At 56.1% G+C, this 17,174-nt stretch overlaps 2 protein-coding genes across 4 annotated transcripts in view; one reads left to right on the top strand and one right to left on the bottom strand.

Annotated features, from left to right (window-relative positions):
* The first annotated feature begins 997 nt into the window (after positions 1-997).
* KIAA1614 (KIAA1614 ortholog) overlaps positions 998-17,174 on the top strand; it is a 37,408-nt gene continuing 21,231 nt past the window's right edge. The window contains exons 1-5 of one of the 3 annotated variants that reach the window (XM_057551552.1): positions 1,130-1,746; positions 1,862-2,127; positions 3,449-4,395; positions 5,073-5,136; positions 15,202-15,345. In XM_057551552.1, coding sequence (XP_057407535.1) covers positions 3,483-4,395; positions 5,073-5,136; positions 15,202-15,345 — 1,121 coding nt within the window. In that variant the 5' untranslated portion in view covers positions 1,130-1,746; positions 1,862-2,127; positions 3,449-3,482. The other 2 variants (XM_057551557.1, XM_057551546.1) reach the window with 2 other exon arrangements.
* STX6 (syntaxin 6) overlaps positions 16,488-17,174 on the bottom strand; it is a 75,653-nt gene continuing 74,966 nt past the window's right edge. The window contains exon 9 of the mRNA XM_028168016.2: positions 16,488-16,578. Coding sequence (XP_028023817.1) covers positions 16,511-16,578 — 68 coding nt within the window. The 3' untranslated portion in view covers positions 16,488-16,510. The remainder of the gene's footprint in view (positions 16,579-17,174) is intronic.

A 17,174-nucleotide genomic window follows, 5' to 3' on the forward strand; every position in this document is an offset into this window, starting at 1 on the left:
AACAAGCACAGAATGGTAAGTGCCCTGTTGGAGGAACCGCTTGCTCTGGGAATATGGAGGCAGGGAGGGGTTAACTGCAAGAGCACTACCCACGACTCTGGAGACCACCCGTCCCAGAGCTGTGTGACCTTGGGCCTGTTCTGTAACACAGGGGCTTTGCCCTAGATAATCTCCCAGGTTCCTAAATTAGCCCAAGGTTAGTCCACCCACAGCTCCCCAAACAGCTGCTCTCAGACCTGGATGATTTTGCCCTGCCCAGATGCCCCGTTCCCCCTCTTCTGCAGGGTAACTCCTACTCACTCAAGGGCAGGCCTCCTTACCATCCTTCCCTGCCACCCTTCCTGGCTCTGCGCAGTAGTTAGCCCACTGCGTGGTCCTTACTGTTGCTAGGTCTGTCATCTAGATGGTGACTGTAGTGCCTCAGTGCAAATAGAGAGCAACCGCGCTTGAGAGTGAAGCTTGTTGGCAGAAGGAAACGATCAGCACTTTTCCCTTGTAGAGATTTCCGGAACCTCCTGGGTCCTAATTCTCTTACTGTTTCCCCTTTGTTGTGGAAAAATAGGTTTGGAAATAGTTGGGGATCTGTCCCCTCCCTCTGGGCGGAAAGAGGAAGCAAGCCCCGTTGGTTGGGGCCACAGCTGCTGGTAAAATCCTTTGCAGCTACTTCATCCCAGGTCTGGAAAAAGTGACAAGGTGTCTTCAGGAGTGCCCAGAACCCCCGAGAATCGGTCCCCATTCAAGGCGACTGCCAATGCAGGCACCTGGCTCTCCCCTTAGCAGGACAGGATGAGGGAACTCGCGTCCACTACGGGTCCCCTCGCGCCGCTGGAAAGCGGAAACAAATGACCTTGACCTCCAAGGAGACGGCCCCTTGGAGAGGGCGACTCCTCCGGAAAAGTTGTCTAAACAAAGGGCATTCCTCAGCTTCCACCCAGACAGCCCACAGCCGAGCCTCCTCCCCACGCCCCGGGTGTAGGGTTACACTCCTTCCCGCGAAGCTCTGGGAGCAAGTGGTGTTTCCGCAGCTTTGGCTCGCGTGGAGCCGCGTCCCACGGCCGCGCTCTCCCAGAAGCCTCGGCTGCGGGCGCTCGCCGGGCGGACTGGGCGAGCCGGGCCGCGAGAGGTTAGGTCCGGCGGCCCGGAAGGCAGCCCCCGCCCCGTCCGAGTCCCCAAACTCGCGGGCGTGCTCGCCGCTTAGACGTCTGGAGGGCATCGCTCGCCGCCGCCGGGAGGGGCAGCTCCGCAGGGCGCGGGCGGCCGGGACCGGGGCCGCGGAGAGCGCGGAGGGCGGCGGGGCGGGGTGGGGGCGAGGGCCGCTCCTCTAGCCCCTTCCGCCGCCCCTCCTTTCTGCTCTCCCGCTCCCTCTTCCCGTCCCGGCCGGGAAGGCGCCGGGCTTGGCCTCTCTCCCCTTCGTGGCCGAACCATGAGCTAGCAGCCCATGCCGCTTCCTCCCCGCCCGACCCCGCGTCCCCTCCCCGGACCCGGAGGGAGGCCGCGGCCCGCGGGTCGGCTGCTCCGGCCCGACCCCACTCGGAGCCCCGGGGCGGCCCGCAGAGCCGGGAGCCGAGCCGGGAGCGCCCCGAGGGCCGAGGCCTGCGGGCCGCACTCTCGGAGCCCCCGCCGAGCCCGCGCGCCCCCGGTCCCCGAAGCGGGCCCAGGAGGGAGAGGGGGGGGAGAGGAGGCCCCGGCTTCTCCGGGGATGGAAGGGATGGAGGCGGCGGCCCGAGCTGCTGGCGGCAGCCTTCAGTGAGTACGGAGGAGGCGAGGCGACGGGCGGGCCGGGAGTGGCGGGACCGCCAGCGGGGAGCGGGAAGGGAGGGTCGCAGGGGAGGCCCGTCCTTCACGTCCGTCTTCATTTCAGCGTCTGCGGCTTAGAGAAGTACAGCACCTGGGCCGTAGACTTCGGCGGTGCCGAGCCGCACAAGTCGATACCCACTGTTCCCCAGGGGAAGGTCGCATCCTTCCAGGTCTCCGGAGATGGATGATCTCTGGAATGCTGTTCGAGTTTACCCGAAAGAAAGTTCTTGTAATGTGACTGAAATTGCTCCCATTACCTTCACATCCCCTGCTTTCTGGATTGAACCTTAGAAGAGAGGAACGGGTGGCTGGGCCGCCAAGACAAAGCTGGTAACTTCTAGATTAACTGGTGTAGTAAATGATCTCTTTCTCCCAAAGACAGGCCTTAAACTTCACAGGCTTAAAACTGAGGTAACATACACACTGTGTGTGTATTTTGCTTGGTGAAATATGTGTATTCCTGAAACGTAAAAATTGAATTGTAGTGACTATAGAGGGACTTGGCATTTAAGAGAATTCGTGGTGAATCGTTGGTCAATATATGAGGTGAATAACTCCTTGTTTGTAATTTGTGTCAATATGGACGCATGTATTCATGTAAATACATGCAGTTTACTTCAAGTGGGACATATCTAGATGTATGATGGAGAAGGAGCATGTTCTCAGAGAGCAGGATAAATATTAAGACATTGTGGCATGTATGTGTGCACAGAACAACTTGGTGAGTAAAATCTCACGCTCACTTTTGTTCCCTCTGAAGACATTGACATCAACCGTGCCACCAAGGGGCCGTGTAATTTGGGCAAGTCACTTAACCTGTCTAGACCAATATTCTCATAGGAGTAGGTGGGGGGGTACACGGTCACTGACTGCTTTGGAAGAGCCCTGGCCTTGGGAGGAGAAGCTTTGCATTCCCAACTGGGCCTCCCTTAGTTCCCATGTCACCTAATCTCTCTGTGCCTCAGTTTCTCTGTCTGTAAAAATGAGGATAATAATCCTGTCCTGGCAGAACTGCGTGAGGATTATTTGCGAGAGCGTGTTTGAAAGTGCTTGCAGGCCTGCCTGGCACAGAGCAGATGCTGATAGGCACTGGTGCCTGATCCTGGCCGCCCTGTGGGCACAGCCCCATGCTGCGCTCCTGTGGTTTGAGCACAGGGGGCCCCTTCCGCCAGAGGGTCAGATCCTGGGTGGTATCTTCCTGAAGTCCATCCTCTGCATTGGCTCCCCTTGGAAAGGGAAGAGCTTGTTGGCCCTTAGCAGATGTTGCCACCCTCCTCTGAGGCCTGACACCTATCAGGAAAGTAAGAGGCCAGGGACTGGGAAATCTGGCCCCCATTTTCACTCTGGCCCACATTGGGCAGAAGATTGGTTGTTGTTTGACTCTCCACTGTGCCCCAGGTGTAAAATGCGGGTAGAGAAACGAGAACACTACTTAGACTTGGAAGAAAAAGCTCAGTAATAACTTATGTGTACCATCCAATGATTTGTACTCTTCGAGGTGCTTTCACATTGTCTAGGGGGCATCCCCTGCTCTGACCCCAAGTTATTTTTCTCTGGACAGGGCTCTATCCAGGGCACTTTGGGGACCCAGGAGGTTGTTGGAGCTAGCCAGGTGCTGGGTCTAAGGAGCTCTGTCTGTTTTCTCCTCCAGAGGACCCAAAATAGGGAGCAGAACAGCCAGCTCCATGGAGGTGACCTCAGCTGTGGAGGGAAGTGGCCCTGAGCCACAGCCGGAGAATGGACACCTCCCAAGACACTGGCCCTGTCCTCGAGAAGACAGAACACCCAGCCTGATGGCCCCCCAGCCTCCTGGGGCACAGGGGATACAGCTCCAAGGCCCGTCCGTGCTGGAGTCCAAGGTGAGGGCCTTGAAGGAGAAGATGACAGCAGGCAAACAGGGGGCAAGCCCCTGCCTCACTTCTCACGAGCGGCCATCCCTCAAGAAATCCAAATGCCGACGAGTCAAGGTGGGTGGAACCAGGGCTTCATCAGAGGGGTCTTCCCTACCTGATGCCGTGGTGGTCCATCATGCTCAGAACCCAAATGACGGGCTGCTGGACAGCAGCATCACTGAGGAGGAGTCCGCCAGGAACGGGGCCCCCGGGCCTCCCGGGTCGCCTGCCTCTGGGCTCCAGAGCTGGAACAGGAGGAGCCCGTGGCCTCCAGAAGCGGTACGGACACTGCCTGACCACGACAGGGCTCTGCCGCCAGGGCCCAGCTCTTTGCAAGAGAGCCCCATGCACAGAGTCACTCCAAGCCAGCCTGAAGGCTCTGGTCCTTGTAACAAAACCACCCACAGGACCAGCCTGAGGAAAGGAAGGTCATACCCCCTGCAGGATGGTCTCGTCTCACAGGAAGACCTGGACAGCTTGTCTCTGACGTCTGAGGAGGACTTCGTCCCCAGGCCAGCCCTGCTGGGGGAGCTCTGGAGAGCTGGAGACCTGGGGGCCCTGGGCACCGGGGGCAGCACCTTGTCCCTGTCTGACCGCGTGGAGAGGAACCGCCTTCTGCTGCAGGAGATGCTAAGTGTTGGGGGGCAAGGCCCCTCGAAGGTGGGAAGCCCAGCCTGGACTTCATCCCGGGACAGAGCTGTGCCAGGTAAGGCCCACTCTGTGGGTGTGGTGGTGGAGGCACAGGAGGGAGTCCAGGAGAAGGAAAGGGGGACGGGGGTTACCGCGGAAGGGTGGGGCGGGAAAGGGGGAGAGCACGGCCGGCTGTCGCCAAATTCATCAGGATATCCGCTTAGTCTTGGCTTTGACAGAGATTCTTTACCACCTCACAGCCAGCCCCATCTGCTAAAGTCCCCCCAGATCCCCCAGACCGATGGGAGGCCATCCTCTATCCTTGGGGTGGAGGCTACCACAGTTTCTTCCCTGCGGCTTGTAGCGCTCTCTAGAGTAGCTTTTTGCACCTCCCTCAGATGACGCATCCTCCCCCCACAGTGGACCTCCCTGTCCTCTTGGTAGGAGCCCTTCTCCACAAACAGGGTTAGTGTCCTGTCAGTCTGAGCTCAGCGCTCAGCCCTCAGAGGCAGCTTTGTCCCTTCCTCCTTCCCTCACCCAGCGCCTGAGGGGACCCCGGTGCGCCCCTCAGCTCATGCATGACCGTGCCCACCAGCAGTCACCATGACAGGCTATGCCTCCGCCTCGGGGGTCCGAGTAATCTGGGGAGCAAATGGCTTCTGGAGGAAACTTTCTCCTCCCTGCTCCTCAAGTGGCAGCTGAGAGCCCAGTTTCCGGCTCTGCCCTGACCTCTGCTTCTGTTCTGGGTCCTAGCGCGCCCGGCAGGGGACGTGGACTGGGACTCGGGCATCTCCCTGCAGGACGCCGACCAGAGCAGGTAAGAGCCCAGAGCGCACGTTTCCTGTCTCTCCCTCCCTCCGGCAGTTGTCCCGGTACCTTCATTTACGCAGCGTCAGGAGAGCAGGAGACCTCGAGAGAGCGAGAGGGCAGGCAGACCCTGCAGCACAGATGGCCGTGGCTCCTCCCGGAGACCTCTTAGAAGGCACCAGTCACCCCCGAGGCCCAGGCTGTGCCCCTGCTACTTGCGCAAAACCATGGGGCACGGAGCACAGTGAAGAGGACTTTGCAAACGACCTGCTCTGCGACTTGGGACTCATTTCCCTGCCCCAGCCTCTGTCTCTTTATCTTTAAAGTGGGCCAGATAATACTTGTGTGATGTATTGATACTTCTCAGGACTGTTGTGAGGCTGAACACAAGATAATGGATGCGAGAATCCTTAGGGAAAATATCCGAATGCAAGGCTTTTACTCCACCAGTTCCTTTCCCAATCAAGGGGTGTGTTGGGTTGTGTAAAGGCCTTCCCTGCCCGCAGCCTCCCTGACTTTGCTCTAGCCCCTCCACGAATGTCTCTGGGAAGCTGGGCCTGGGATGGGGCAGTGTCCCGACCAGGCAGGTGAGAAGACTACCCCCCGGGCGGGGTGAGGAGCCATCTGTGGGCCTGAGCTGGTGGCCGCCCAGGCCTCGGCCTCCTCCGCAGTCTTTGCTGCGCACCTGGCACGTGAAGCTCAGGGAGGTCCCGGAGCTGGGAGCGGCCCCATTTCCTCAGCCGTGCAGTGACGTCCCCCTCCTGAGGGTCTCGTGGTTTCTGCTGAGGGCAGAGGTCAGCAGTGTCACTTCTCCATTATCAGGCCCCTCCCTGCCTGATAAATTCCACTTATTGACCTCCGTCCCCTTCAGAACACGTGGACAGGGCCCCCCAGTCCTGCTTTCACAAAGCAAGGGCTGCCCAGGTTCAGGGGGTTCAGCCTCTGCCTGGCCACTGGCCTTCTCAGTGGCGTCGGCTGAGGGCCTGGCAGAGGGGGGGCTCTCTGGCTCCTTCCGCCCTCGTTATTTATAATTCGGAGTCGTGGCTGCCCCCCTCCCGCCAGGGGTCTCTGCCCGCCTCCACGGCCGCCGCGGTCAGCCTCTGCTCATATCCCCTCCTAGCCCGGCCGCGATATGTAGGGGTGTGACTGTGGTCCTCAGCGCACCCTGGCCCCCGCCCTGTCCCCTCGTCCTTCCCTGGGGAGCCGTAAAGGAGGCAGCCTGGGCCCACAGACCTTGTGCCCAGAGGAGGTGGGGCCTCTTCTTCTGCAGCTGCTCCTCCCCCGCCACTCCCACCCTTTCTTACCTGGGGAGGGGAAGGAAGTCTCAGCTGCAAGATGGCCACGGGGGATTTGTCCAGAGGTCACTATTGAAAGGAGAAGCCAAAGCTCCTGACTCGCATGTTGGATAATAAATAATAAAAACATGCATCTTAAAGGAAAAGAACCTCAACCATGGGGTTGGGAGGGACTTTCCCCCAGTCCTGCGAGGAGATGGCGTTTGTGTAGAATCCTCAGGGTAGGGATTTCTGGACTATTGTTTCACCTTCCAGACCATCTGCAGCAGGTTAGGGTTTGGATAAGGTATGTGGGTGTCGGCGTAGGATGTGTAGGTGTGTGCATATGTGTATTGTATGATGATCTCACATGTCTATGTATGAAGGGAGAGAATGTGTGTGTGGAATGAGGTTGGTGCCCAGCATATACCCGGGCATAGAGTTGGCATGGGAAAAACTGTCTTCTGGCTTGTTTGGAAGGTCATTCATTCACAGTGCCCCATGGACCTTTATTGGTGATCTATACTCAGGCCCCTGCTGAGTAGATACCCAGGCTGAAGGGCCAGAGAGCATACCTCTGGAGCCAAATGAGGAGCCCTGTCCCAGGAGGGCTCTACACATGGCTGACCTTTGTCCCATCTCCCCTAGTTCAAGGATGGCAGAAAGGTCAGCCATGTGTAGAACCCTCCTGGGACAGGGCTCCTCATTTGGCTCTATTCTTGAGTCTCCTGGTCAGATACTAAAGTGGTCCCTAAGTCACTGCAGGCTCCATCTCTCCCCTAAGCAGGATGGATTTATTGACGCTCCTTCTGTATAGCTGAACTTCCCGAGAGACCTTTGAAATAAGGCACACTTCCCTCAGCTCTTTACCCCTGGCCACACGGGACCAGGGTCCTGGGGCTTTGTGTACTGAGGGGCTGAGGACACTGGGCAGTGTAGACTCTGAGACTGTGGTCACCATCATGATGGCCGTCCTGAAGGGGCCAGGACATCAGTCAGGATGTGCTCGGACAGTGAGCCCCTCAGATCTTCTCAGTGTTTGAGGCATAAAAGGTCCAGTTTCACACTCAGTCAAATTTAGCATCAGTGTAGTTCAGTGTTGCAACCAAATAACCCCCGTGACCAAGTTAACCCAACACGTATTTAATTATGTCCTCAGTTGCTACTGCTCTGCATGGTGATAAGACAAGAAGCCCTGAAATGATGGTGAGAGCAGAGACCAAGACAGTAGTCACTGTCTGACTGGGGGGCTGGCCCAGCTCATTGCAGTGGTCACAGGGAGAGTCGACCATGGAGGCGAGACCCCCGCGATGCTGAGGGAACACCAGAAATGCCCCAGGACCAAATGGTTGTCCCCTCTACTGAGGGGCAAGAGGAGACTCGGTCCCAGAGGACCGGAACAACCTGGTGGTACTTCCCTCCAGAGGCCCGTGCTGACACTCAATTCCCAGACCTTGTGCTGTACCACATCCTCACTTTATCCTGATAACGAACCCTATCGATTGTTCCTGTTTCACTGACAGAGACCCCTCTGCGGGGAGGCTAAGTGACTTGCCCAGTCATACAGCTGTTAAGTATTGCAGTCAGGGTTCGCAGTCAAAGCTGCTCGGTGCCAAGGGCTGTGCTCTAACCATGAAGCAGCACTGCCACAAGCTGTCCCCACAGGCCACACCTTGGGTTAGGGATCCGGGGATCCTCAGCCTCCCCCAGCCTGGTATTCTCAAGTATAGACAAAGAAGGGTAGATGGCAGGCTCCACGGGATAAGCTTGTTTCTCTCCTAAGTCACTGTTGACATGATTCAGGAAATGGGCTTTTGACTGGGGGTGGGGAGAGGATGAGGTGAGACGTAAGCACTTCAAAGGTGGCCAGCGAGGTCAGTGCTGTCAGTGACCTTGCTCATGGCCGTGTCTGGGCACTGGACTTATTAGAGATGGGGTGTGGGGGGGAAGTGAAGGATCCTCTGCTCAGGGCCGGCTCTGCCCTCATCCGTTCTTAGCAGCCCATGGTGTCCTGTCCCTGCTCTCTGTAAAATGGCCAGGATCCACTCGGCCTCTCCCCTGTCTTGAGGCTCTGAGAGGGCATATCAGGATTACAGATTGCCCCGCTCGTGCAAAAAGTACGTGAAACCAGAGTAGCAGCAGCAGTCAGTGCAAAGCTCACCCCAGGCCCCGCACCGAAAGGGAGTCAGCTTTTTACAAAAAGGCACTCAGCCTTGGGCTGCTGCACGCACCCTGAGGCCCAGGGCCTTCCGTGGCAGTCTCATTGGAGAGGCAGTGCTATGTGACCCAGGCCCACTCTGCTTCAAATCAGGGCCTTCCATGTGTGTGATCTTGGGGGGCCCAGATCCTGAAGTGTGTCTGCAGGGGCTTTAACTACTGTTTCTCTGTGGGATAAATGGAGAGGGTCTCTGGGGTTGTTTCATTTGTGCTGTAATGATGAAGGAAGCTCAGAGGATTTCCTAGGTTGTTGATTTCCCCCCACCCCCGTGGTGGAGTCGTGCCCATTTCTATCAACAGATACAGAAACTGAGGCTCATAACGGGGAGCCCAGTCTCTGTGTATACACCTCGCCACAAGAAAAGAAGGGACAGGGTGCCAGCCGGCAGCAGCTCAGACTTTGGTGGGTCCCAATTTTCAGGCCCCTGTTGAGATGGCTAGTGGTCAGAACTCCCTGCTCCAAAGTTGTTTGTAGACTCCAGTTTAAAGAAGGGGCAGACAGGGAACCCTCAAGAATTTCAGAGGCCTGGCCTGTGGCTCAAGTGGTCAGGCCCACAGCTGTGAGAAAATCTTGGGCTTTTAAAACTTAATTTATTACCTAGCATTTTGGAAGACTCTCCTGTGGCCCTACTACTGTGTGTAATTTCAGAAGGAATTCCCATTTTGCCCTCACTGCCCACTCTGCTTACACCAACTTTGGCCATAGCTGTTGCTGGTGGATCTCCTTCTGGAGCTCCTTAGGGCCAAAGACCATGCTGTTCTTATCTCTGGGACCCGGCACCTGCCAAGTATCAGCACGGAACAGGCACTCAGAAAATGTTCGGTGGAAGCATGCATGCATGGATGTAAGTGAGGGCTCACCAAGGGCTGGACGCCCCTGTGGGCTTGATAGGATCTGGATGGAACCAGGAGAGGATATTCCAGATGGGTAAGGCTTGCAGAAATGCGTGGGAGAGGTGTGAGGTGGGTTGCGTGGAAGATGCTATCAGGACACAGGGTGGGAATGTGGGCTGAGGCCACTTATGGAGAGCCTTGGAATTTAGGTTTTAGGTAAGGCAGTAGGAAATGGAGGGACATTCGCTGTCTCCCTTTTGCCACATCCACTCCCTCCCTGGTAGGACGACCCCGTCTTCTGGCAGTGCTGGGACGTTGCTGTGTGCTGTGGCCTGGTACACGGGTAGCCTGGTGAGGGGGTCTGGAGATCATTCTGGCTCCCTGGTTGGGTTCTGGATCTTCTGGTCCTAGTCTCAGGGGGTCATGAGGAGCCCTGGGGGTGAGCTTGGGAGAAGAAACTCTCCTGCATCTCCCCAGGATTTGCAGGGCTGCAGATGTAACTGAGGACTCCCCCTGGCAAGGGTGTAACGAAGACTAGCCAAGCCCCTGTCCGTCCTGCATAACCCCCGCCACTCCCCATCCTGCCCACCAACTCAGATATACAGACACAAAGGAAAACTAGAGGGAACCCCTCGCCACTCCCAAACCTGCCAAGACTACAACTAAAAAGAAAAAATTTTCATTTAACCACTCACCAGTGTTTTCAACTACGTACCGTGCTCCTGAAGTATCTAGGGTTCTAAGTCCTGGTGGAGAAGGAAGGATGCTAACACGTCAAGCCCTACCTCACAGCTAGTGCTGCCTGCAATCGTCATGCATGTCATTGTCACACTCACGTACACCCCACACAGGAAAATCTCATTATGGTACCAATCTTTGTGAATAAAGAGGCTCAAGAAAGTTAATTTGCTCAAGACCATTCATCTTTGAGGAGTTGGGCTGAAATTCAAGAAGAGGAAGCCCTCCTCCGTGGCCTCCAGAGTGGGGCAGGCCACTGTCCCCCTAGATGGGGGTGTCTTGGTCACCTGCCTCCACACATGCAGTGCTAGCAGAGCGACAGCCAGCAAGGATTTTTTTGTCCTCCTTCTTCAGGAAGGCAAGGACAGAGCCTTTTTGCTCTCTCTGTAAGGAGTCGACGTCCTAGGGAAGCTCTGCACACCTCCACCCAGATCTTTTCAAAGGTGTTCAATGAGGCGTATCCCACAGCAGCCATTCTTTTTTTTAAAAAATTATTTTATTGAAGTATAATTGATATACAATGTTGTGTTAATTTCTGCTGTACAGCAAAGTGATTCAGTTATATATATTCTTTTCATATTCTTTTCCATTATGGTTTATCACAGGATATTGAATATAGTTCCCTGTGCTATATAGTCGGATCTTGTTGTTTATCCATTCTGTATATAATAGCAATAGTTTGCATCTGCTAATCCCAAACTCCCAATCCTTCCCTCCCCCACCCCCCTTCCCCCTTGGCAACCACAAGTCTGTTCTCTATGTCTGTAAGTCTGTTTCTGTTTCGTAGATAAGTTCATTTGTGTCATATTTTAGATTCCACATATAAGTGATATCATATGGTATTTGTCTTTCTGACTTACTTCACTTAGTATGATAATCTCTAGTTGCATCCATGTTGCTGCAAATGGCATTATTTCATTCTTTTTTATGGCTGAGTAGTATTCCATTGTATATATGTCCCACATCTTCTTTATCCATTCATCTGTCGATGGACATTTAGCTTGTTTCCATGTCTTGGCTGTTGTGAATAGCGCTGCTGTGAACATAGGGGTGCATGTATCTTTTCGAATTAGAGTTTTGTCCAGGTATATGCCATTCTTAAACAGCTCTCCCTTCTCTGTTGAGAGAAGCGCCTATTTATTGTCTGGGCAGCAGTGTCCCTCCGCTACCAAACAGCCTCCTTCCATTCCCCAGTCTATGGAAATTGCCTTTTCTGTGGAGCCCTGTCAAGGGCTCTGAAGGTCTAGAACAAAACCCACCAAGCCCTCTCTAGCTTTAAGATAGTCTGTCACTTCTAAACATGCCTTCCTGGCAGATGAAAAGGTGATCTCTTCGGCAGGTGATTTTAGTTCATGTCAGGGATTCCATCCTTTGCTCAGTAAGGGGGTGAGAGTCACTCAACAAAATAATGGTGCAAATAGTAAAAGCAATAATAATAAATGCTAATATCGATGGAATCTCACCAAGTGCTTGGCTCTGTGCTCAGCTCTTATAAGGCGATCAGTCTCACTTAACAACTGAGCCCCTATTTAGGAGAGGAGGAGGCTGAGCCTTAACCCCTAAGTGACCGGCCAGGGTGACACAGCTGGTAAGTGGCAGCCCAGAATTAGAACCTGGGCAGGCTGCCCCAGAGCCACGCTTCTAACCACCACTCTAGGCTCTGTCCTGTCCGTGTCTCGCAGCCCTGGGAAGAAGGTGTGTGTGGTAATGAGCCCAGACAGGCCCCTGCCTTCGTGGAGCACGTGTTCCAGAATCGGTTCCGGGTCCACCTTTCCTATTCCCCTCACTCGGGGAACCGCACACAGTGTGACAGCAGGAGCGCTCTATCCTTGGTCATCAAAAAGCTTTCTAATATACAAAAATGGCACAAATGCCGGGGAGAAAGGCTTATATGTGTTCTGTATACTATATTTTCCCTCTACTTGCAGCATCCTGGAACCTGGGAAATGTCAGATCTCTTTACATTCCAAATTGTTTCCCTAATTCATATTCCTGGGATGAAAGAGTTAAAGCTGGACTTGCTGGAGCTTATTATTTTAATCTAGGATTATGATGGCTGCAGAAGGAGGCCACTCTGTCCCCCTGACCTCTCTGACTGGGAGACAGTGGTGGTTGTCCTGACTGGAGAGCCTGACCTGGCTGTGCCTGGGTGGGAGGGGAGCTGCAGTCAGAGCTAAGCCTGTCTCTCTGCTAGGAAACGGGCTTAGGTGGAGAGACCAGAGCGAGAGGGGGCTGCATGCTTCCCTTTGTCCTGGGAAGCAGCTTAGGGTGCTGGTGGTTGGAGGGGCAGATGGGAGGGCCAGAATACTCACGTGGAAGTCCCGTTGTCCCCAGCCAGTAGCTCTTTTAGGTGTTGCTGCTTCTTGAGGGCCAAACATCTGTGAACCCCCCAGCAGAGGACGTCAGGGTCCCCCACCCCACCTTGTGGTATGGCAGGCTACCTGGCCAAAGGCCCTGGCTTACAGGGTAGCAATGTGAGTTCTGTCCCCCGTGTAACTCCCGCTGTCTACAGATGGGGAAACAGGCCTGGGGGAAGCACTCAGCCACTTCCTCCCTGTGCCTCACCCGCTGAGCTCATGAGCCCTCGATGTGCGAGCTTTCATGGCCGTGACAAAAGCCCTCTGTGCTCAGATGGAGTTGTCTTTGCCAAGCCACACAGGGACCACCCGAATCCTTCCAGGAGAACGGGGCGGTGGGTTATAGTCTGTGATGGGAAGGGGTTGGCTCCAGGGCTGTGGTCAGATTAGAGTGGAGAGTCTCCCTTCTCCTCAGAGGAGTCAGAACCTGTCTGTCGGGCAGGGCTGTTGCCCCTTGGGTGGACCAAGACAATGCCGTGATGGGGGGTGGGCAGTTAGACTGGGACAGGCTCACAGCACTGCACCTGTCTGCCCCCTGCCGCTTGGGAGAAAGACCCCCTTCCTGCCACGGGGCTGTCAGGGCCCGCCCTCTCCAGGGTGCACCGTGACCAAGAGTTGCCTGCCCTGCTAACCCTGGCTGCTCTCCTCCTTGCTCAGTTTGTTACTGCGCGGATGCCTCCAGGCACCTAAAAAACCCTGCTTTTCTCATCAGTGCAGAAACCAGCTTTGTCTGCCAGGAACCAAAGCAGGGCAGCTGATGAAAAAAAAAAAAAAAAAAAATTAACAGCTCCAAGTAGAGGGAGCAGAAAGGAAACAGCAAAGCTGGAAAATGGTCTGAAAACCTGGGGGGAAGGGCGATCTTGGCAGCATCTGGCCAGCTGCCCGGAGCCCTCCTGCCTGCCCACGAGGTCTTGTGACAAATGCCCTCCGACGGCCCGGGAACCACAGCTGTCACCGGAAGGCTCCGAGCGCGCGGGCTGGCAGCCAGAGGCCTGCCGCTGCAGATGCGTCTCTCCCCGGGCTGGCAACCTCATTATCTCCGCTGGCGGAGCTGGAGCCTCGGGGGGCACAGCTGCTCTCGGCAGTGCGTTGGAGGCCCTGCCTGCCCGGGAAGCTGTGCAAAGGGAGGCCTCTCCTCACAGGGCAGCAGGCCTGGAGACTCACTTTCATTCTCTGCCGTAAGCCCTCCTGCTTCCCGAACTGTGCCTGGGCCCTGCCAGGGTTCATAGGCACAGATGGTGCCTTTGTTCTGGCAGTTCTTATTTTTTATCTTGGCCCCAATTGCAGGATTAGGTGCAAATAATGAGGAAAAAAAAAAGAAAAAAGAAGGAAAAAAAAAATCATAGACTGCCCAGAGCTTGTCTAAGTTTGTCCCAAGGAGGCCTCAGGGTTGTGCCATTTCCCGCTCACATCTCTGTCATCTGTCACCTAGGAAACTACTTGGTACCTTCCCCGTGTCAAGACAAGGCCCCTTTCTCCAGGTGACAGACGGGGTGGGTAAGGCACGGGATCTGGCGGGCTGCAGCCTGAGATGCAGGCCGGGCTGAGCCTCTACCTGCCCAGGTCCTCTTTCTGCGGACCCTCCCTAGTGAGGACAGCCCGACGTGTGTGCACTGAGGACAGGAGCAGCCCCGGGGCTGCGGACGTCACTCGGCCTCCGCCTGCTCTGGGGCCGGGGGCGGGGAGGGGACGGAGGACGTGGAGGCGCTGGGGCTGGCTGACGCCTGCTCTGCTTCACTTGATGTCCGACCTTGAGCGACGCCGCACCAAGTGCTCCTCTGTGCTCTGGAGCCCTCATCATCTGTCAAGTGGAGAGCGCACCTGTCCCCAGCCAGCCTGGCTGGGGAGGGGGGTTCCGGTCAGGGGGAGGCCGGCTCTGGCTGCATGTCATTGTCTGGGAGGTGGCTTCGAAAAAGAGCTGCTATCATTTTCTGCAGCTCTGGACTGGCTGGGGAGGAGGCAGCACACGTGGGAGGCGGAGAGGACTGCTAGAGGACCTTTATTATTATGAACCCGAGCCACGGCTGACCTGATGTTGGTCCAGCGTAACATCTCTCAGCCCGGGACTGATGCCTGCCGGGTCGGGATTGGGACTGAGACCTTATGAAAATGTCATTCCCTCAGAGGAGCAGCACGGTGACGGGCAGAGTGCTGGTTCCTTGTGTCTGCGGTGGGAGCTCAGGATGGTGCGGTGGGAGCTCCAGTGGGTACGTGTGGGTGCAGAGAGAGACAGAAGGAGAGAGGGAGGGGACACGTGTGAAGACCATCTGGCTGGCTGGGCACGAGCCCAGCCCGACAACCCCAGGCCCTTTTCTCCCCCTCCTCCCAGATAACTCCCGCTGTCTGCCCAGGGAAGGAACAATAGAATAATCTGGAGACTCCCCTACCCTTTTCTAGATCCTCCTGGGCTCTCTGCCTCCGGTCTCTGAGCAGATGTCCAAGGTGGGCCAGCTCCCTGGTCCCATCCAGAGTCGCTCAGGGCCAGGCCCCAGGCCCCAGGCTAGGTGCCCTCCGTGTGGGAGCTGGACAAGGAAGGCTGCACACGCAGGGCTGTTTCTGGCATAGCCACACTCGACACTGTTAAAGCCCTCCTAATCCGTGTTATTTTCTTCTAATCCCTCCCCCGCCCGCTCTGGCGCATGTGCCACCCTGCAGGACCTTTAGTCTCAAGCCGGAGCCCGTGCTGAGCCCCAGGCATGAGGAAGCCAAGCATCTGCTTCAGCGAGCCCGCATGAAGGCCAGGACCCGGCCCGTCCGTGCCAGCCACGATATTGTGCCCACCCTTGCCCAGGGCAGCCGGTGAGTGGGGCCCGGCTCAGCCTGGCCTGGGAGGGCTGTGGCGGAAGAAGAGATGGGATCCAGCCACTGCAGGCCGCTGCTCACTCCTCCCTCCTGTCTGTGTGTGAGTTTTTCCTGTGTCAGGCATTGCTTTCATTCTTTCAGTCAGTCAGCACACCTTCATTGAGGGCCTGCTCGTGTTATGTTATGGAACATAATCCGAGCTCCCTGGAGGACAGAGGTCACAGTCTCCAGGGAAAAAGACGGGCAAACGGATCAATACGGTTCTGTGGGCGGTGGTGTAGGAGAGGAAAGATGCGTGTGCAAGGCAGGAAACCTACTGTAACTCCGCTGGAAAGGACAGGGGAGGCTCTGGAGGAGGTGGCTTGTAAGTTGGGGCTTGAAGGAGACGTAGATATTCAGTGGGCAGATGAGGGAGGCGGGGGTGAGCATCCCGGGGCAAGAACTGAGCAGAAGCACATGCTCAGGAGTATGGCCAGGCTGGAGCCTGAGGACATGCTGGCGGGTGCATGGCGTGAAGGCTGGAAAGCTCAGAATCACGGAGGCCTCCAGGCCTGCTGAGCAGTTTGGATGCCTCCCGTAATAGCTAGGAGCCACCAGAGGATTTGAGGCAGGTGGGTCGCACCATCACATTTGCGTTTCAGGAAAGCTGTTCTGACTGCAGGGACGGGTTGGATCTGGGGGGCTGAGGGGCAGTGAGGAGGCTGCACCGTGGTCCTGGTGAGCAGTGATGGGGGCAGGGGCGCAGGGTGTGGGGACGAGGGATTGCCAGGAGACAGAGCAAGCAGGCTTAATGAGGCAGCAGGGAAGCGGTTAAGACTCTGGGACCAGACCACTGAATTCTGGCTCTGCCACTTACTAGCTGTGTGCTCTTAGGGAAGTCTGTGTGCCTCAGTTTCCTCATCTGCAAAATGGGAATCATACGAGTGCCTATCTTAACAGGGTTGTTGTGAGGGTTATATGAGTTAATATATGTAAAGTGTTTAGAACAGCACCCAGCGTATAGTGAGTACGATACGAGTGTTACCTCTGACTGTTAATCATTTAATCAACTGGAGGAGGGGAGCATGAGAAGGGGAGGCATCCAGGATGCAGCCCAGGGTTCTGACTTGGTGTCTGGAGGTTCGGTGGGGCCTTAGCCGAGAGCTGAAGCCTAGGTGCAGGATCAGGCTTTGGAGGGGTTGCCCACAGAACACCCACTGGAGATGCTTATCAGGCAGTTGGATACAGGAGCTGTAGAGGAGGAGAGAAGTCAGAACTGTGGATTTGGGCGTTACCCTGATTTCACGATGCTGGAGCTATGAGGGACGCTGAGCTCATCAGGGATGAAGAGATGGGAAAAGTACAAGTTCAAGGACGTTCAGACCAGCATTCCACATATGTGGCTACTCCGTGCATGACACCCCATCCCCGTCATTGTGCCTGTTCCGTGTACGGTGCACCCCAAGCAATCACTTACACGTGGCATTTGCTGGTGCAGCTGGCCTGCGATGAGGCTGCCAGCTCGTGCCCAAGTGGCCCAGGCCCCAGCAGGACCATGGCACAGTGGGCACTAGAGGGAGAGGGGATTCTCAGCGGAACTGGATCACGTGCTCTTTGAGGGGATGCTGAGCCCTCTCATTACAGGCTGAGGACCTTCCCGGCACCTTTGAGATGACTCCGGCAGGGCAGAAGGCTGCAGCCTGCCTCTGTGTTCAGTGTCACTGTGACCCCTGGGAGAGGGGCTCAGGAGACCGTAAATCCTGGCAAGAGGTACCAAACAGGCTACTCTTTATCTCCACATTTTGTACCTTGTCCCCCTCTGGCTGGAGGACACTTAGGAATGGGAG

Source organism: Balaenoptera acutorostrata, chromosome 1 (genome assembly GCF_949987535.1).
Source record: "Balaenoptera acutorostrata chromosome 1, mBalAcu1.1, whole genome shotgun sequence".
In the NCBI taxonomy this organism is placed as follows: Eukaryota; Metazoa; Chordata; class Mammalia; order Artiodactyla; family Balaenopteridae; genus Balaenoptera; species Balaenoptera acutorostrata.